The 19,014-nt window shown below is 45.3% G+C and overlaps 9 protein-coding genes across 9 annotated transcripts; 6 read left to right on the top strand and 3 right to left on the bottom strand.

Moving 5' to 3' along the window:
* Positions 1-170: 170 nt before the first annotated feature.
* Positions 171-2,057, top strand: F4813DRAFT_355651 (uncharacterized protein). Its single transcript, XM_049242897.1, has 3 exons — positions 171-416; positions 541-776; positions 847-2,057. The coding sequence occupies exons 1-3, from the start codon at positions 393-395 to the stop codon at positions 1,733-1,735; spliced, it is 1,149 nt and encodes a 382-aa protein (XP_049100545.1). The 5' UTR covers positions 171-392; the 3' UTR covers positions 1,736-2,057.
* Positions 2,058-2,271: 214 nt separating this feature from the next.
* Positions 2,272-3,750, top strand: F4813DRAFT_355654 (carbohydrate esterase family 5 protein). The gene is made up of 3 exons (XM_049242898.1): positions 2,272-2,834; positions 2,909-3,223; positions 3,367-3,750. The coding sequence occupies exons 1-3, from the start codon at positions 2,595-2,597 to the stop codon at positions 3,523-3,525; spliced, it is 714 nt and encodes a 237-aa protein (XP_049100546.1). The 5' UTR covers positions 2,272-2,594; the 3' UTR covers positions 3,526-3,750.
* Positions 3,751-5,094: 1,344 nt separating this feature from the next.
* F4813DRAFT_38877 (uncharacterized protein) lies at positions 5,095-6,657 on the top strand. The gene is made up of 4 exons (XM_049246741.1): positions 5,095-5,276; positions 5,376-5,471; positions 5,535-6,043; positions 6,103-6,657. The coding sequence occupies exons 1-4, from the start codon at positions 5,181-5,183 to the stop codon at positions 6,566-6,568; spliced, it is 1,167 nt and encodes a 388-aa protein (XP_049100547.1). The 5' UTR covers positions 5,095-5,180; the 3' UTR covers positions 6,569-6,657.
* Positions 6,543-7,915, bottom strand: F4813DRAFT_38906 (uncharacterized protein). Its single transcript, XM_049246776.1, has one exon. It carries the CDS (start codon positions 7,787-7,789, stop codon positions 6,746-6,748), a length of 1,044 nt encoding a protein of 347 aa, XP_049100548.1. The 5' UTR covers positions 7,790-7,915; the 3' UTR covers positions 6,543-6,745.
* A 1,762-nt stretch (positions 7,916-9,677) lies between these two features.
* F4813DRAFT_380127 (general substrate transporter) lies at positions 9,678-11,619 on the top strand (the record flags this gene model as incomplete). Its single annotated transcript, XM_049245532.1, has 9 exons — positions 9,678-9,818; positions 9,891-10,041; positions 10,098-10,243; positions 10,296-10,677; positions 10,732-11,000; positions 11,061-11,190; positions 11,269-11,379; positions 11,434-11,462; positions 11,524-11,619. The coding sequence occupies 9 exons, from the start codon at positions 9,678-9,680 to the stop codon at positions 11,617-11,619; spliced, it is 1,455 nt and encodes a 484-aa protein (XP_049100549.1).
* A 410-nt stretch (positions 11,620-12,029) lies between these two features.
* F4813DRAFT_380128 (uncharacterized protein) lies at positions 12,030-13,632 on the bottom strand (the record flags this gene model as incomplete). Its single annotated transcript, XM_049245533.1, has 2 exons — positions 12,030-13,102; positions 13,158-13,632. 2 exons carry the CDS (start codon positions 13,630-13,632, stop codon positions 12,030-12,032), a joined length of 1,548 nt encoding a protein of 515 aa, XP_049100550.1.
* Positions 13,633-13,928: 296 nt separating this feature from the next.
* On the top strand, positions 13,929-15,174 carry F4813DRAFT_355661 (NAD(P)-binding protein). Its single transcript, XM_049242899.1, has one exon. The coding sequence runs from the start codon at positions 13,984-13,986 to the stop codon at positions 14,944-14,946; it is 963 nt and encodes a 320-aa protein (XP_049100551.1). The 5' UTR covers positions 13,929-13,983; the 3' UTR covers positions 14,947-15,174.
* An 832-nt stretch (positions 15,175-16,006) lies between these two features.
* On the bottom strand, positions 16,007-16,605 carry F4813DRAFT_388355 (uncharacterized protein; the record flags this gene model as incomplete). The annotated part of the gene is made up of 2 exons (XM_049246692.1): positions 16,007-16,522; positions 16,597-16,605. The coding sequence occupies 2 exons, from the start codon at positions 16,603-16,605 to the stop codon at positions 16,007-16,009; spliced, it is 525 nt and encodes a 174-aa protein (XP_049100552.1).
* Positions 16,606-17,411: 806 nt separating this feature from the next.
* F4813DRAFT_395518 (DUF1691-domain-containing protein) lies at positions 17,412-18,586 on the top strand (the record flags this gene model as incomplete). The annotated part of the gene is made up of 2 exons (XM_049247706.1): positions 17,412-17,640; positions 17,721-18,586. 2 exons carry the CDS (start codon positions 17,412-17,414, stop codon positions 18,485-18,487), a joined length of 996 nt encoding a protein of 331 aa, XP_049100553.1. The 3' UTR covers positions 18,488-18,586.
* Positions 18,587-19,014: the final 428 nt, after the last annotated feature.

Genomic DNA, 19,014 nt, shown 5'->3' on the forward strand with positions numbered 1-19,014 from the left:
TGCAGTCTGTATGTACATGCATTAATGTTACATGTACCTGGTTATAAAGATAATGTATGATATTGTATGTACTTAACTAGTTACGTGCATATATATGCCTGTACGACCTCGATAGCTCCAGATATAGTGACCAATGAATTTTATTCTTGTCGCTTTCCCTAATTGCTTCACGGTTCACCTGTAATGTCGTCACATCTGTCATCTGCCATCAGGTCGCAACACTTTCCTTGCCTAATATCAGTCCCTATAAGTACTTAACTTTAAACTTAAATATACAATTCTGGCCGTCGCCTTATATTTCCTATATTCCTTATATTCTCGATTTCTTTCTCACACGACCGGCCCGGACGCCATGGTCTCTCGACGGTAAACTCCGTCTTTATTTCTAAGTCATGGTGTCTTTTTGGCCCTGGAAGGTTAGTGGGGGGAAAACAACAACACCTCAACCCGATGATTCCTTCGTCTTCCATACCTATGATCCCATGCCTATTAATGTAAAGGAACAAAGTAATAAAACTAACTATTTATTCTTACGAGCAGGGCGATGTCTCTTCCCCGTCCTCTTTCGAGAAGACCCTCTCGACTCTTTCTAACAAGATCACAACCACCCAAACCCAACTTGACCGAGCGCGATCCCGTGCCCGTCGCATCAAAGTTCTCTGGACTCTCTATCTCGCTTTTGCTTACCTTGTTTACGCTGTTGTCTTAACCTTAGTGGTTGGGTGGCAGAATCTAGGTCCGGGGGAATGGACTGGAATGGCCGGCGGCCCCGTGTTGTATGTTGTCACCATGACAGTTCTTTGTTTGATATCAAACATCTTGCTTACAGTGAATTTCACAACCCAGCATTTATCTCGTCAGGACCTTTACCAATGCCTACTTCAGCTTTCGCATCGACACACTTGAGTCTCGTCTCAAGGACCACCAAACCGAACGCTCCAGGACGATACAAAAGCTAAAAGATGCTACCAAATACGACTCCACCTTGGAGTTGCTGGAGAAGTATGGAGGTTCTGGAGAGAAGCGTGTCCAGCCTAGAAAACAGACAATAGAAGGCGAAAACCTCGACGGCGAGCAGAGAGAGGGGAGCAATAAGAAATCACGACAAGGTGCAGGTTCCGATATTCCTAACTCGAGAGTCAACATTCCCCTTCCGCCAACCGCCAACATTCAAAGACCACCTCAGCCTCCGATTCTAGGAGCCCTGGAGTCTCGCCCGGGCTCTTCTCGGATACCCAACTATCACGCACCACATCCAGACCAGCAATCTATGGAAGAATTCGCACCTAATGCCGGCCCGCTTCCACCATCGTATTCCCATTATGACATGAATACAGGTTCGCACCACTGGTATGACCGTATCATGGACCTCATGCTCGGTGAAGATGAGATGGCACCCAAAAATCGCATCGTATTAATATGTAAAAATTGTCGCCTGGTGAACGGACAAGCTCCTCCGGGAACGCAGTCATTGTCGGAGTTGGGCCGGTGGAAATGTATGTCCTGCGGAGCATCGAATGGAGAAATGGATGAAGGTAAGAAGATCATTCGAGAGGTTCTCAGATCAAACGAACCAAGTACTGCACTGGGAGGTGAGGACCGCGATAGCGATCTATCAAGCGACTTGGTTAAAGGCGAGAATGACAGCGAAGATACTGGGGATACAGATGGAGGGGATGTCACGCAGCAATCGAGCCAGAGGCATCGCACCAAAAAATCACAAATGGTTCCATAGAACTAAATTTTCGATGCGATCAAATATATTATTCGTCAATCTACCATTCCATACCCATCCACCGGGTGAGGTCTCGATACGGCATCTCTGTATCAGGAAGCAAGGATAAGAATTACATAATAGAAGGGTATATGAGTCTCTATTCATGTACATATAGGGAGCTAGAGGTCTTTGGTATTCAAGGAGGGGGAAGGGCCGAGGGGGGATCATATTGCTAAGTAAAGAATTTAGATATTTGCTTTACGTGCGGCAATGTTTGTAAGCGCTAATGTAGTCGTAATATTGATCAGGTAGTGTGATAATATAACCCAGTAGCACTTGATTTACTAGCTACGCCATGAATTCAACCGCATACGCGGTTGACGTTTGGCATTGTCTACGAGCTGCATGATGTGGGATATACAATACATAATGTGGAGGCAGCTCGGCAGGCTTGATTATCCCCGCATATTCAATGCCCTACCCCAGTGTAAGCTCACTCGTAGTGATAGTTTCTAATACTACCTTCTATGTTCAGGATAGCCGGATTTTCGTATTGAAAACCTTATTATTGTCCCTACGACGCACGTGTCCGTCAACTAAGCATTTGGGCAACCTACTCCAAGGTGTCTCTCCGGAGCAATACATCTTTCTAGGAAGGTCACCAATGTTATTCAAGTAAGTCCGCATTGATGTATTGTTGCTTGGTGAGGCTTCTGCGGCCGTTCGAGGTGTATATAAGATACGAGGTCCCCACCTGATCTTCATTGCCTTTGTGAAAGTATCTTTCCAGCAAGCGTCCTCTAGAGAAGGTGCTCTCCTCTTATACATATCGAATAAATCAGATTGTAGTCTTAAGATTTAATCCCCGGTTTCAACCATGAGGCTTTCACTTTCTCTTCTCTTTGTCACGCTGGTGACCTCTTCGGTTGCTAGCCCCTTAGTATTAGATTATTCCGAAAGCACCATTCAGAAACTTAAAGGCCGTCGGTCTGCAGCTATTAAAGCGAATACGCAAAAGCGACAATCAGCTGGAACTACGGAGAATGAGTTTCTTGAGGGTGGATGCCGGGATGTCATATTCATCTTCGCCCGTGGCAGCACTCAGGATGGTAATATTGTAAGTCACTTTTCCACTTTAGCTACTAGACAGCTACCAGACATATTGGTTAACCATTTGGTACATTGTAATAGGGAGGCGACCCAGGTCCGCAAACTATAGATCAACTCAAAGCTGCATTGGGTACAAATGCTATAGCAGCTCAGGGGGTCGACTACCCAGCACTGTTAATCGACAATCTGAGAATAGGGGGTTGCGACCCCGAGGATGCTGACAATATGCGAGCGTTGATAACGCAAGCGGCAACTCAGTGTCCGTCGTCGAAACTAGTAGTCTCGGGTTATAGCCAAGGGGCTGCACTTGTTCACCGATCGATCGAATCTGCATCAACTTCTGTTAAGAATCGGATCTACGCGGCGGTGACTTATGGCGACACCCAGAAAGCGCAGGTGCGTAACCGCCGGAAGTCTCTTACATTGTGTTAGGAAGTAGTACTTCCTCAACAAATTAAAGATGGAATCGGTTTTCCCACAATCTACCCAGGCCCCTCAGTCAACCCAGAGTATACAGATCTTAATCGTTGTTATTATAGGATGGTGGGAAAATCCCAAATTTCGACGCGAGCAAGACCTTAATCCTATGTCACGACGGTGACGAAGTTTGTAAAGGTACATTAATTATAACCGACGCTCATCATGAGTACCACGATCTTGCCCCCGATGCAGTGGATTTCATTGTTAGCAAGGTTTAGCGATGTCGACTTTATTTCATTTTGGTTAAAAATTTAATTCGTATAGTGATCGATGCAGATGAGCCTTGATTAAATCTGCCTGAGTGGGCACGCCCTCTAGTGCGTAGGTATGTATATAGGTACAATACGATCAGAGGATTGGAGTGGAGATGTAATGAGGGCATTGTAGGAAGCTTAAATCCATACATAATAGAGATCCATACCTTTACACGTCGATTCTCGTGGTAGATTACAGTTGTGATATGTGAATATGAGTGTTTAGCTAATATAACATATGGTATTTACAATTGGAGAGAGATGTAGATCGGCTTTTATGATTGCTCACATATAGCGGTAGGTTTCCGTGGACAGTCACTGGATACTGCACTGGATATTGCTTATTGAACTAGCCGTTGAACTACATTAGGAAATGGAACGGGTTATTTGGTGTAGTCGTGACTTATATGACTTATACGTTATGCTTAACAGTCAGACAGTCTCTTGAAGCAGCGCTTAGGTATAATACAGCTGGCCAAGATATCTGATGTCCCACCTTTCTTGAATACACAAAGTTTAGTGGGGGTGGAGTGAATCGTGGATTAGGGAGCATGGATACGAAAACGATGGTTGGACCATGATGTAAATACATAACTTACCTAGGTACCTAGGTATGTATCAATGGATCTTATATACAAAGTAAGCGGATCGTCAGCCGCTTCCGAATAGCAATATAGTGTCTAATCTCACTGCCGTGGGATCTGATCGGCACCGGATGAGGTTCCTCGAAAAGAATATTCCTTGATTTCTAGTGTACATAGATACGTGTCTTATGCAAGATGCATCCTTAAATTGAGCTTACAATACATATGTAATGTAGGGGACAAGCTGCGTTTTGTTTCACTATGTACCCACTTGGCCACATAATAGCCCTGTCTTCCCATGTTCGAGATGGCAAACCGATGTAACTCTAGGTTGTCAACGCGCAGGCAACAATACTGATTACAGTCAACTGGACCGCTTAAGCAGGCCTGAGTCCCGAGGGCCTCGAGACTTACATAGTATGTAGAGGTAGGTTAGCAAGGAAGGGCGATTCAACTCATGCACGGATCCCCTTGGAATCCGGACATAAAGTGAATATATAGATTGGCGCGTATAAGATGTGATTGAATAAGCCAGGGATTGTTTGAGTATAAGGTACTATGTATAAAAGAAGCACGTCTGACGTGATGAAGGGCCTGAGAATCTTCCCAATCTGGTATAATCATTTTCGAAGGATTCAAGTGAGCCGTGGATCCAACGCCTGTCACATCCTGTCACTTATACAAGGTATCAGGGTATGTACAATATGTATGCACCTCGTAAAAGTAGGGCCAAACATTGATTACCATCCCTCCTCATCAACTCTAATTCCCACCGTCCGTCTTACTTTACCTTTCATCGAGCGGTAATCCTGGGATTTCGTTTAGGTATTTTACTCGTCTGTTATTTTCATTAGCTACCTACTCATACTTCATTTTATTTTTCCTTCTTCCACGAATACTTATAAATTTACTACCTGTTCCTGATTCGATGCTGCCTTTTCGTTTAAGCCACGTCCGATGCTCGATGTAAGGCCTCGGTCCACAGAGACTTCACGGCCTTTTGCCTTCCTAGCGCGCGTTGTCGTAGAGTAGACCATGTCGGAATTCCGCTACTCGACTGACAATTTCGATGAGTCGGAACCGATATCCAACAAGCCGGAGACGATCTGGGGAGTCGTCATATCATGTATGGTATGTCACCTACTATGCAGACATCGCCTTTGCCGATTCGGCTATCCGTCGGATAATCTTAAGTAGATAGATCTGGTTCTCACATATTTAAAACTTTAGATACTGTCGTGGATATGTGTCTGCCTTCGATTGTACGTACGGTTCAGGATTGTCCAGGCTCCGGGCTGGGATGATTTATGTGTAGGACTTTACCTAGTAAGCACCGCCTATTACACGTCTGGTAAATGGGCATTAGTTAACAGTACCACGCCTGGGAAGCTCACGATCACTGCTGGATCAATAGCAGTATGTTTTGCAGTCACGTACGGACTTGGCAAGCACTTTTTACAACTTGAGCCGTGGCAGTCCAGTGGTTTCATACGAACATTTTACGTTGCAAACGCAGCATACGTAACATCAACAGCATTGATTAAAGAGGCTCTTCTACTGCAATATCTACGTGTTTTCGATCAAGCAGTATTCATTCGCCGGTTTGTTATTGCGCTGGCCGTTTTCACGGCGCTCTGGGGATTTGCATATTCTTTTTTAGCTTGGGTTCCATGCGTGCCCATCCACGACTTTTGGGCCAAAGGAGGTGGTGGCCCAACTTGTTATGGATACGGTTCACCATACGCTAGAACATTTGCTGCTACATTTGAGAGCCACGCCGCTATCAACATGGTCCTCGATATTGTGGTTCTTATAATACCCTTACCATTAATTTTTAAAGATGGTTCGACGGTAAATGCGCGTGTGCGATTAGCCGCGTTGTTTTCTATGGGCATCTTGTAAGTCTTTCGTTTCGTACATCCATTCTGAAGACAGTACCATTCACTCATATTTATAGCGTGCTTGTCTTTGCGATTTGGCGGCTAGTAACTCTTGTCGAACACAGAGTAGCGACAATCCCGACAAGAGATCCAACGTGGTATGGTCCCATTACCATCATCCTGGCCGTCTTAGAAGTTGACGCCGCGAGCGTCTGTGCAAGTGTCCCTATTTTTTGGCCTGTGCTTAGGAACTTGGACTGGGGCAAGATCTTCGTGACACAAGAAGTAGACATCACGAGGGAGACGCGGTACATGGAAGATGACGGAGATCGTCTAACTAATGGGACCACGCATAGCAGAGCAGGCAGTGAGACGGACTTAGGGGCTGGTGGCGGGAGAGGATTGAGGAATAAGGAAACGTACTATCAAGATTCGTATGTTTTAAGCCAGGTGGACCCTTTCCGGCCATCGATTGAGCGCGTACATGCGAGTGCGAGGAGTGATATAGCGAAGCAAAGTTCGAGAAAATGGGTGAAGTTATGAGATATGGTTGTTTATACGTTTAATAAAACCATTGGCCATGCGTCGCTTTAATTATTTTCCCAATGTTTTCCTTCTCTTTCTCTACTGATATCCATTGAAGAGTTCACCAACTGTGTACAGGAACAACCCATTGGGAGGACGAGTAAAGCCGTTGGAACATCGTAGGCGCGGAATGGTCTATTTATTAATTGGATTGGTGCTTTGCTTCGCGTTACGATCCCTCCACAATGTCTTCTTTTCCGACTCTTTTTCTGAGCCTTCCCAGGTGCGTCCCTGAAGGTGTCTCAAACACAATCTTTGCCCGTCCTCGGGGTAGTAAAGCCAAGTAGCCCACTTAATCCAGTCACCTTGCTTCATCTGGTTTCTCGCCCGCTGTCCGACAGTATCTTCGATGAATGTGCCTCGGGGGATAGAAAGCCTTGTTGGGAAGATGCGAGATAGGTAGTGCTGAGTGGATACGAGATGTGGTTTGTCGTGCCAGAAGAACATTGGAGTTAAAGGGACGCTTACTCCAGATTCCGTTATGAAATCGCGCTTGAGAGACGAAGTAAGCCCTTTTAACTCGGGAAATCGTGCGACGTGAGCCGAGTCCGCATAGGAAAGAAGGCGTACGGATGGAAGACAAACGTATCTGACTGGTGCGTTTTCGTCATCTTCAGTCGCCCACATAACATTGAGTAGTGGTTCTATCGGAACATTTGAGATTAGTGGCCAGTCATGTTGTTGCACCCAGACAAACGGCGTCTCGGTCAGCCTCAAAGCGGATCGTATAGCCAATCCAAACCCCAAGCGTTTCGAGGGCTCTATAAATATAACCCGTTTATCGACTGTGTGAGCTATTGAAAAAGGGACGAAGTTTGCGTCGACGCCGCTATAACCAAATTCAGCTTTACCTTGGCCATAGTCGAGTCTTCGCTCCTTATCATCGCGAACGAATTCCCCCAGGATCAGCTCCCTGACTTCTTGCTTATATAGATCAAAGGTTTTGGCTCCTTCTGGAGTAACTTGTCCTTTCTTCAACCTTGCATGAGATGCAATACGATCATAAGTATCAAAAACAACTATCACTCGACAGAATAGCAATGTAGTACAATAATTGCGAAAAGACGATAAGATGGCCGATATGAGTTCTGTAGATGGTGCAGAAGGTGTCGGCGATGTAGTAATGATTACTGTCAATAGGCTGGATATTGGCTGACCCGACACAGTTGTCGGGGACATTGCGTTAGGTCAAATAAATGTAGGATCAAAGCATCTCTATAGGCTATAGATACCTGTAGGTATGCAGTGGTTTCCTAGGCATGCGCTACTGGATTTTAGCCGTAGATGTCAGACTTTTAACTATGAGTATGGAGAAGGTTATTAAACAATTCAAGGCTTCGTATGAAGGAGAAAAAATAGACTTACGAAATCTGACTGGTAGCAGGTGGTCATCAGCTGGTAACAGCTGAGGCTGTGTTACCCCTATCCTATCTCAAAGCGTAATATCAACTTCATAATAAATCATTTAGAGTCTCGCTACTTACTAGGAAGCATTCACTCGAATAAAATTCTGCGTGAACAACTATTCTTAAAGTTAACTCTTCGTGCATGGGAAGATTTGTAAATCAAAACCTAACGCTAGGGACTCTTGATGCTATTTGGAGGTTGCTTCCTTAAATACAAAGATAGGGTAAATACCTAAGGTATGAAAAAGTAAAGTAAAAGGAAAGCAACAAGGCCACATCCTATAAACCACCAAAGTATAGACATTATCATCTCCAGGTAACCCCTTTCCCAGTATGCCAATGTAATCTTCATGTTACGCTCCTAAAGCCAGACCACTCCCAAAGCTCACAAATCTCTTATTTATTGTACATTCCTTCATCCTTGGATTTCCAGTTGTATTTGTATCTAGACGACCCTGCGACATTGTCCATAGTATCAGGCACAAGAACCTTCATAGCATATTGCGAGCGTAAATGCTCACGCACTTCAAACTCGGTATCATGGAGGCCGCAGTTCTTCCACATACAGCGGTTGCCGATATGGGTATATTTCACATACTCATTCAAGTTTCCCTGAGTCTTTCATATAGATATTTTGCCTCGCTTTCGGAGCGGATACCGACATGGCCTATATCAATTAAGCTGTCTTCGAGGATAATATAGGAATGGCTTCTCATAGGGGTGTTAACATTAGCATGTCTGACGCTTGTAAAGCCAGCGTTGCGGTGATAGTTTGTAGAATGATCTGCATATGTAGGCTCGACATATGGATGACTAAAAATCAATATCGCGTGTGTACGCAGGATCATGATAATATAAAGTGCTGGGAGGGTTGCTTATGTTTCCGCGAATAACTTCTGGGCGTTCAATATATATTACCCCTTTCGATAGACCTAGCATTATGTCCCCTAAGTAATTCTACACTTTGGAAATTTTCAGCAGCCCGCTTTCAAGGCCTCAAAGAAACTCATCTCTATCAGCAGCATATAGTCTCTTTTCACCGGCGTTGTAAGATTTGCGAGCTAGGTGCATACACCCAAGTAGAGACTACTGGTTTTTAACCCCCCTTCCCAAGTAAAAAACAAAACTTCTTTCGGGCTTAATCTATCCGATTTTAGCTCGTTAAGCAAACGACAGATTTTGGTCAAGCCCGGCTTTAGATTTCGATCCATCCTCTGGGGAATTTTAGCCGTTGTGTCTAGACCCCAGCGGTGACGAGAACCCCGCAGGTAGTAGAATTATCTACAGGGAAAAGTTAGGGGCTCGCCCTTTTGTAGCATATCGAGTGCCACAATAGCCTGAATAGTTATAGATTAACAGGTTGCGCTCTGTTGGGGACTTGGAGAGTGTGGAGAACCTCATGGGATTGTCCATATTGCCGGCCCTTCCTAGCCATCCTCAAACCTGGGGTTACGGGGTAACGGGTTAGCTAACTAGATGAGCGCTTCTTGGCGTCCTTGGGAATCCCATAGATCCTTCGGCACTTACAGGGTTGCCATCCTGATGCACACGTAAATACGACGCCTCGTCTGGTGTACAGGACGCTGGAACTATTATCTCAAAAATACAACCGTTTACCTCATCTCGGCTTATAGGATGCGCGACGCGCTGAAGAGGTAAAGATGACGATCAAGGACGATGATACTATACGTGCCCATTGGCGATGCTTTATAGCATGTGGTCTCATGGTTCTATCGCCGTTTCAATATGGCATTGACTTCGGTCTGATAGGAGGCATGCAGGCGATGCCAGGTTTTCTCAAGGTTCGTTAACCCAAGCATTATATCTTAGGTACCTATGATTGAGTGTTACGTATTCTAACATCAGTTCGACAGATCTACGGCCATCCAGCTCCGAATACAGCAATCGGTTGGAACATCTCGACAGTGCGGCAACAACTAATTACATCGCTGATGACACTTGGCGCCTTCGTCAGTTCTGCTACCGCAGGCTTGGTGGCTGCTAAATTGGTCGAAAGACCTGTCTGTGGATGGCTTGCCTTGGCTGCGTTGTTTCTAACATTATAATGATGACCACAACAGATATCAATGCCCTTTATGTCGGACGGCTACTGAATGGATTAGCGAATGGTTACTTTATGACCTTCTCCCAACTATTTATCCAAGAGAGTAGTCCAGCCAAGTACCGTGGGCTCTTCCTGACCGCGTTCCAGTTTTGCACCTCTTTCGTAAGTCAAACACGCCGCTGGATGGTTGGTAAGTTCTAACCCATCTTCCTAGGGCACATTGATCGGTACAATCGTGGACTGGGCAACGGCATCGCGGTCTGATCGATCAGCCTATCTGATTCCTTTAGGACTTATCTACATTATTCCTCTTTTCTTGACCGTTGGCCTGTTCTTTATACCCGAGTCTCCACGCTGGCTGATCCTGCAAGATCGAATCGAAGATGGGCACAAATCCCTTAAGTGGCTAAGGCCGACTGGTGCGCAAGTCGACATCGAAGTCGCGGAAATAAAGGCAGCCATCGATAAAGAACGTGAGATGGGTAGCCAGGTCGGCGTGTTAGATATGTTCAAGAATCCCATAGATAGGAGACGCACGATTCTCGCCGTCTGCGGAGTAACTCTACAAGCTGCTACAGGTTCTATGTTTATCATCTGTAAAGTCATCCACCCAAATATTCATGTTGAATGTTTCTTACAGTTTTCTCCAGCGTACAAGGCGTACTTCTTCACTATGGCCAGGGTAACCAACCCCTTCGCGATGGGTTGCGTTCTTAGCGCAATTGGCCTATTTGCCATCGTTCTCAACTCCTTAATCGTGGTACGATATGGTCGACGTCGCGTGCTTCTTATGGGTGGCCTTGGAATTTGTGGCATCCTACAGTTAATCGTCGCAGTTGTATACGACCAAAACCCTGGCGCAAAGGCCACAGGTGAAGTTCTTGTAGCGTTATCATGCCTTTATATGATGAGTTACAATGTAAGACCTGAAATCATTTAGCAAACAGGATAAGGATCGAGGCTAAAAATGGACTTATAGGGAATGGTCGCGACTTATGCCTGGTTGAGTGGTGGCGAGCTTCCGTCACAACGTCTACGCAGCTATACGTTTGGGTTGGCAGCAGCCGTGGCATTCTTTGCTGCCTGGCTTACTACCTTCACAGCTCCTTGTAAGTTACTGGATACTTATTCTAGAGCACATATAAATGCTAGTCTAGGGATTCAAAAACTAATCGTGGGTCTTATAGATTTTATTAATCCCGATTCTCTAAACTGGGGCCCGCGATACGGTTATATCTGGTTCCCAAGCTCAATCGTAGCTGGGGTATGGGTATACTTCTTCCTACCCGAAGTTCAAGGTAAATCAAATTCCTATTAATCAACAAACCAGTTGCTAACAGCAAGATTCGAAGGCCGAACATTGGAAGAGATCGACGAAATGGTAAGTGGAAGACACGAATATTGGAATTTATCATACATTTGACTAATTATATTTTTCATAGTTTGAGGAGAAACTGCCTGCTCGAAAATTTAGGGGATATAAGTGCGTTCGTCGACTTGCTATGGATGAAAAAGCAGGTACCCAACACGAGGAGTAACGACATACTCAAATGTTTGTCTGACCACGTATAAATAAGAAGAACACGTGGTATAGATATTCGAGTTTTTAACTAAGAGGTAGGCGAAGACTCTTCAGTTGGCTACCTACCTATACAACGCGTTCTATTTCTAGACACAAGGGTCAAACTATTGGGACGGTCAGCATATAATATACCATATCTTCGACCACTAAATACCCAGCTGAGGATTTCTGAAATAATCAAGTCCAACGTGGATAGAATATATATATCGTACGTATTAAGACCCTGTTTTGATTGTGATGGGAAATTAATGTCTACTGCAGACTTTTTATTATGAGAATGTATGCATCCCACCCAAGCCATAGCCACATAGCCTCATAGCCTCATAGCGATCGGTAAAGTACATTAAAGTACATACGATTTGGGATTTAAAAGGTATGCATATCAAGGTCTGAGCTGTTGGCGTCACGAAAAGCAATATCCATGTCCTCGTCGTCACTACTAAAGTCTCTATCGGGATAGATTGGATTAGCAGTATAGGGATTACAGAGAAATCGCTCTGGGTGAGACGAGTCGTAACGAACTACGAATCTAGGTAGGGGTTCATTGTGTAGGAATGGTGGTATTTTCTTTCGGGGCTTGTTGGTGAGAATGCGCAAACGCGAATATGGTTGACAAGCTGGAGAAGATTCGGGGTTCGCTTCTAAGCGAGGAAGAGTGGAAGCGTTTTGGAGCTCTTGAAACCACCCTCCAAGTTTATATATAAGTTTTCGTATCTTTGGCCGCACGTCGTCGCCGTTGAAAAGCGGCCTCCGAAGAAGAGGCGAGAGATGCTGGAGTGAAATATCAAGCGTGAATGGCAGGCCGGAAGCTTCCGAATTTGCTAGCAAACCCTCGACCGATAGACCTGAGAGAAGTTTACTAGAACGGTCCTTCTCTAACATTAATATCCCATACTCATCAAGCCGCAGAGATTTTAGAGCCGGTGGAACCGGTGTATCAAGGACATATTTGAATTGCGTTTGACGAAAAGGTCCAAGTTGAAGGTTTGAGAGGGCTGGGAAGTTGGAAAGCGAGAGGATTAGAGTCTTCCCATCTCGTGAATATTGGCTGAACCGTTGGATATGGAGGCTCTCGAGACTCTTGGCTTGCTGGCCAATAGCGTGGTTAAATGCATCAGTATCCTCGATGGCGAAGGAGTCACCTATTATACAATGGTGATGAAACATCTCACAAAGAGTTAGGCTCTGTAGCGCTTTCGGCAATGAGAGAATGGTATGTAGAGCTTTAATGGAAACAACGCATTCGGTAAAGATTAAGGAATTGAGCATAGTTTTGTGTCGAAATTCTTGTAGCTTTTCTGCTTCCCAATCAGCTGATTCCTTTTGGCCTATCTTGGCACAGGATATTTCCAAGGACTGTAGTTGAGGAAGTAAGAAGATTGGACACGTCGGCGCTATGTCCCAAAATCTTCTCTCGGTTCCAGTCCAATGGAGCGTAACTGCGCTGAGAGGTAAGTATCATAATATGTGCTACGAGATTACGTTGGGACGTACGAGATCTAAGACTTTGAAGAGGCCTTGGTGTTTCGAGGGATTCGTTTAGAAGGGATGCTTGCGTAAATGCTTGTGTGTAAGACTCCTTGAAAAGTCCCCAGTGAGTCCCTTTGACGAACCCAGGCTGGCATTCGGGACTTTCCGAGACGAATGATTCCAAATTGGGAAATAAGGTGAGGTCCAGAGGATAAGGCGGATTGTAATAAGGGTCATAATGATTAGTGGAATATAGAAGTTTTAGATCTCGGAGGTAGCCTTTTCGACTAGGCTCGTCGGCATGGGTGGCAGCATCCAGAAAGCGATACAGAGATGATAGTGTGGTAAACTCAGCAGTAGAATATAAGTATATCTCAGCGACTTCGCGGAGATCCTTGCAGGTACGAGCAACAGATTGGAGGGCTTGAATATGTCGTGAATCTCGAAGGTGTTTCATTATCTTTAGTAGCAACTCGTTCGGAATAGCTAGGAGGGACATGGTGGGATACAGTAGGGTTTCTTGCTCGTCTCCCTCGAATATTACGTATAAGTAGGTACTTGAATTATTAAGGGAGATTGAAGACGAGGAACGGGGTCATTGTAGTGAAGATTGTGAAGTGGAGGTGGCAATGGGTAAAGAGATAGCTAACCTAGCTACCTTAACTTAATGCAAATAAGACAAACAGCTGTCAAGAACCCCGCCCCATCTGATCCGGGCCGATTCATTAGTACTCTTAAGCTGGGAGTGTACCTACCTAGGTAATTTATTTATTTTGGGGCGTTTGATTGACCAACGTTACTACACCTTGAAGTTCACCTGCCTAGGTATAAATCGTAGGGATTATGCAACATGTCAGGTTGGCCATCACGATTTGAATCTGCCCCCTTGACAGCAACAACACTAGCTATTTTAGCTACCACTCTGTCCTTCGTCTGGCGCGCCGCCCGGAATATTACTCGTAGTAGACAGAGTAGCATTTGCCCAACTGAGGAGCGGGTTCTGATTATAGGGGCATCGAGCGGGCTTGGGCGCGCTGTGGCTAAGCAGTATGCAGCGCGCGATGCTCGTGTGTGCCTCGTTGCACGGCGCGAAGAACCGCTATCAAAACTAACCCAGGAGTGTGGAGAGAAGTGCTTCTGGGTTGTCGCCGACTTCAGCAACGTAGAAGATATGGTGCGAGTAAGAGAGAAAGTAATTGCGGAATGGGGTGGTTTGGATTCCCTTCACGTATGTGCTGGAGTCTCTGCTGTGCAGCCTGTCATGAGTCTCGCCAACGTAAAGCCAGGGGAGGAAGCCGACGCAAACAGTGCCGACATACAGAAGGCTTTGGATATTGCTACTCGAACCACTCAGGGAAATGTCTATGGACCCTTTGTTGCGGCCGTGGCATTTGTCCCCTTGATAACGCGTACCTCAACCTCTCCATCCATTTTGTTGGCCTCGTCGGTTGCTGCAGTGATCCCAGCACCGACACGGGCACTTTATGCTGCTACGAAGGCCTCATCACTGCTCTTGTTCCAATCGCTCGCTATTGAGCATCCGAATATTACTTTCACCTTCATCCTGCCGGCAACTATCGAAGGCAACTTCCGCGCCTCTGCCGTCGATGCAGACCCAGCAACTGTTAAAGCAGGCCCAAACCAGCGCGGTCTCAAAGTAGATTACGTGGCCAAGAGATGCATCGATGCGATGGATAGAAAAGTGAGAGGCAATGTAGTTGTGCCCTGGTTTCCGTATGGGATTGCGCAATACTTGTACAATCTTTGGCCTTCGCTCATCGAGAAACAGGCAAGGAAGAAGTACAATTTTTAGAAGTTTGTTGCGACAGAAACTTCAATCTTGAATGTTGTTATATTGAATTGTTATATAAAAAATACTTGTGCTGTCTTCATACATTCGACGCACCCTATGCGACAAGCTTTCGTACCTAAGACAGTACAAGTACATGTGCTATCCATAGGTACATATAGGTACCGGACATCAGTGAATGGATTTAGCAAATCTAAAAAGAAAGCTTTTATTTGATTGGTCTCAACAACAATAGAACTAGAAAATACAAAGGTACAAATACAAAAAAAGAACCTTACTAAGGTATTGAAGAAAGAAAGGTGGGGGGTACTTAGTACATGTAGCTCTATGCGGCAGAATATTGACTGATTTCGTACACCGCTTTCGTAATACTTAAGAATTCTGTCCCTCCCGCTGCTTTTGAAAATTTCCTTCTCTTTTCTCCCCATCTTAGTGCACGGGCTTTACGCGTCACAGTGAGGAGCAATCCGAGTGCGTGTTTTTGCTAGTTGAAAACTATTTACTGACCACTCCATCTTGGCTTCGGCCGGGTTGGGAATTTTTGGAACCTCATCTCTTTTCGAGAATTCGCATGTTTTCATTACCATCGGTCCCTGGAGGAGCGAGGCAAGGAAAATTGCGAGATGGTATTGTGATTGGATACCGTTAATAGGTTTTAGCATGATGGGGAGCAGTAGGAATAAGATCCTTTCGGAGGTAGACAAGGTAATAGTGCCATTAATTCGGACGAGGCTGTAGCCTTACAATTAAAATATACGCGCGTGGCTTAAGTCTAATGCCGCGAATCTGAATATTACGCTGCGGCTTGCCTAATTACCTTGGAGTCTCAAGCCTATGATATCTAAGAAGTCTTCATCGGTCATTTTGTTCCATCTGAGCTGCTCAGATACACCCGTAACGGTTGCCTGCAATCACACGGCGTGTCATAGCTGGGTTTTGATCCGAATCTCGCGTAGATCTAAGGTCTTACGACTTCAACAACCCTCCGTCGCTGTGGAAGCTAGCGGCGATGCTATACCTCGTTCTGAGTATCAATCGAGGTATCGATTTGCCTGGCAGCGCGTCAATCCGTAGGGAGTCGTGGATCATAAACCTCGTATCCTTCGTCTTCCGTATCGCTTTCAGCACTTAAATCTTTTGGTATAGCTTTCTCGTCTTTATTAGCACTCATATTCGTATCCGGCTCTTTTGTCTTGATATTCTCGTTGTCCGCCGTTCCACCGATAGGCGTGAAGGCGCTCTTAAAACCAGACTTTTTAAAGCCTCCCTTCTTAAATCCACCGCCACCGCCACCGCCGCCACCACCGCCAGTTCCGATAGGATTAGAATCGCCGCCGAGCTTAATGCTGATGAGACCGTCTGCTTTAGCTTCGGCTTTTCTCGCGCGTGCCCCCGCCGTCGGATCCTTAACCATCTGCTTCATATCCTTCATGCGCTGACGATGGCTATGGTCGTAACTGCCTAGGTGAGCCTCATAGTCATTCATGCGCGAGTAACCTTTAGAACAGAGCTCGCAGTAGAAGGACTGTAGAGCGGCGCGCGCTGAGGAGGTCTGCGCTGGCGGGAGAGTCTGGTGTCGCTACATATTTCGAATTGTAAGTTATCTGGCTACAAGTTATGATGTTAGGTATGAAGCTCGAATAGCATACTCACAGGAGGCATAGTGGCATGTATTATGGTTGGTTGTGTATAAAGATGTAGATGGGAAGTTTAGAAGTTGAGCAAGCTCCAAGCTTTACCACCAGGTACATACATGTGAGTCTACACGAGGGCGCAGCTCATCCCAAAGTTATCCTTGACCATCAACCCAAAGTCTAACCCGATATAGTAAAGCCCATTGTCCGGATTGGCTCTAACGCCTTTTGGGCTTAACTTACAAAATGAAATAAAATAAAATAAAATAAAATAAAATAATTAATTATTAATTAATTACATTAAATTTATTTTTATTTTATTAAGTTTTATAATATTGTATAAAAGTATATATTTACATAAATATAATATTAGTGAAATGGTAGTTGAGTTTTGGGTGCGCTAGTACTATTATGGTGTAAAATGATCCATATATGCCTGATTGGGTTAGACTTTGGGTTGATGGTCAAGGATAACTTTGGGATGAGCTGCGCCCTCACATAGATGTACATACCTAGGTTACATGTATGTACCTAAAGCAAGCTATCGCGGGGCAGATGCCATGCCGTACATGATGTACATACCTAGGTAGGTATAGCATATGTTCTATTAGGTACCTAGGTACCTAAGCCCAAGCACCTTCTCATTCGCCCACGACTAATAACTTCAAGTCTTTTTTGGGCCACAACAACCTTAACAACTCAAAAAATAATCTACCAACGCCAATTTCAACACCAGCTCCCAAATTCGAAATACCGAGGTACCTAATACATTTAACCATAGGTAAACACTTAAATTTAAAGATCGCGACCGCAAGGAATGAAGCTGAACCACTCATGGCGTCCGATCATCGTACCTTAAATCCAAAGGCTTCGCAAGAGACGTTAATATCTCTGCTCCAGCTGGATCCTTCGCCTATAGACAATGCGTCCCTCTATGAAAAGGACCTTCCACCTCTACCCGAGGAAGATCAAGAGTCTTCGAGTTATAGTACGAGACATACACCGACCAGCTCAACTTCTGCCTTAGGTCTTAGCGGCAGCGGTCATGGCCCAATATATTATTGTACGATTTCAAGATTTCAGTTATTTTCACTCAGACCAATAGGATCGAAAGCTTTACTAACCATAAATGCACACCTCCAGTATCACGAATCCAACGTTATTCTTCCTATACATTTTCCTTCTTCGCTGGCCTCCATGTCGCCAACACCGCCGTATTCCCTCTAGTTTACCAATCTGTTCCCTACTCCGAACCCTTTCTTCTCATGGCTCGGGAGCTCTACCAGACCCCCTTCACCGAGCCTCTACTGGTCGCCCTCCCCGTCGTTGCCCACGTCACATCAGGCATTGCCATACGCCTACTGCGCCGACGCCAAAACCTAAAACGGTACGGCGGCGAGACCCCGGGTATGTGGGCTCTACATCACTCGAAGTCACCCCACCAGAAGCACAGCATTAAGATATGGCCGCCCTTAACTTACATTTCGGTTTCTGGGTATATATTCGTTGGACTTCTTGCCTCGCATGTAGGCATGAACCGTATCTTGCCCCTCGTTGTTGATGGTGATAGCTCCAACATTGGGCTGCAGTTTGTATCACATGGCTTCGCTCGACACCCGCTACCGCCCTGGATAGCATATTCGCTACTACTATCCGTTGGGGTAGGTCATATGGTTTGGGGCTGGGCTAAGTGGTTAAATCTCACGCCGCCTGCCAACTGGAAGAAGATAACTTTTGATAAGCAGCTACGAAAGAGGCGACGGCGCGCTTGGTGGGGTATCCAGGCCGTCTCCCTCTCACTCGCGGCGCTTTGGGCTGCTGGGGGCCTTGGGATCGTGGCAAGGGCTGGACCCGCCGAGGGCTGGCTTGCTACCGTCTATGACAATATCTACGTCGCTGTAGGTCATTGACCAAATAATTTCAGGTATGTGTATATATGTTTTTGCATATTGAGCAGCATCGACATTAGCGATTATCCGGAATTAGGACTCTTCAAGAATCAAATGTGCGTAGCCCTGACTTCTATCGAGCCCGGTTGTGACAAAATTTAATCTACTTATTTCCGATGGGACGTAGGAATAATATGGTACGATGTTTGTGAACAAGTTTCATTCTGGAGGATGGTGCATCGTCACCATATACGCATCTATCGTCGACAGTGCTGCTGCGGTGATTCGTGGCGGTTCGATAGGTAACAAAACATAATTACAGGTTTGTTTGCTTCCTGATTTTTCTGTTTCTATATTTTCTTCATCCCTCCAAATCCGTTGCATACTCGAGGCCAATTAACAACTCATCTATCATCTTCTCATACTATTCTTTCACGATTATGGCTTGGTGAAAATTAGCTTTATCCAGTTCTAAGACTTCTTCTTCATGTCACATAACACGTCCCCCTCCTTTAATGTTCGCCCTTGCAAGCTCTTGGGGTCAGCGA

This window comes from Daldinia decipiens (assembly GCF_022478715.1).
Source record: "Daldinia decipiens strain CBS 113046 unplaced genomic scaffold F4813scaffold_12, whole genome shotgun sequence".
In the NCBI taxonomy this organism is placed as follows: Eukaryota; Fungi; Ascomycota; class Sordariomycetes; order Xylariales; family Hypoxylaceae; genus Daldinia; species Daldinia decipiens.

Bases quoted from the DNA above. Each gene is read 5' to 3' on its own strand.
- F4813DRAFT_355651 (XM_049242897.1), top strand. From the start codon at position 393: ATGGTGTCTTTTTGGCCCTGGAAG. The intron at 417-540 runs GTTAGTGGGGGG...TCTTACGAGCAG, and splicing joins TGTCTTTTTGGCCCTGGAAG to GGCGATGTCTCTTCCCCGTC. The intron at 777-846 runs GTATGTTGTCAC...TTCACAACCCAG, and splicing joins ATGGCCGGCGGCCCCGTGTT to CATTTATCTCGTCAGGACCT.
- F4813DRAFT_355654 (XM_049242898.1), top strand. From the start codon at position 2,595: ATGAGGCTTTCACTTTCTCTTCTCTTTGTCACGCTGGTGACCTCTTCG. The intron at 2,835-2,908 runs GTAAGTCACTTT...ACATTGTAATAG, and splicing joins GCACTCAGGATGGTAATATT to GGAGGCGACCCAGGTCCGCA. The intron at 3,224-3,366 runs GTGCGTAACCGC...TTGTTATTATAG, and splicing joins GCGACACCCAGAAAGCGCAG to GATGGTGGGAAAATCCCAAA.
- F4813DRAFT_38906 (XM_049246776.1), bottom strand. From the start codon at position 7,789: ATGTCCCCGACAACTGTGTCGGGTCAGCCAATATCCAGCCTATTGACA.
- F4813DRAFT_38877 (XM_049246741.1), top strand. From the start codon at position 5,181: ATGTCGGAATTCCGCTACTCGACTGACAATTTCGATGAGTCGGAACCG. The intron at 5,277-5,375 runs GTATGTCACCTA...TTAAAACTTTAG, and splicing joins GAGTCGTCATATCATGTATG to ATACTGTCGTGGATATGTGT. The intron at 5,472-5,534 runs GTAAGCACCGCC...ACGCCTGGGAAG, and splicing joins TATGTGTAGGACTTTACCTA to CTCACGATCACTGCTGGATC.
- F4813DRAFT_355661 (XM_049242899.1), top strand. From the start codon at position 13,984: ATGTCAGGTTGGCCATCACGATTTGAATCTGCCCCCTTGACAGCAACA.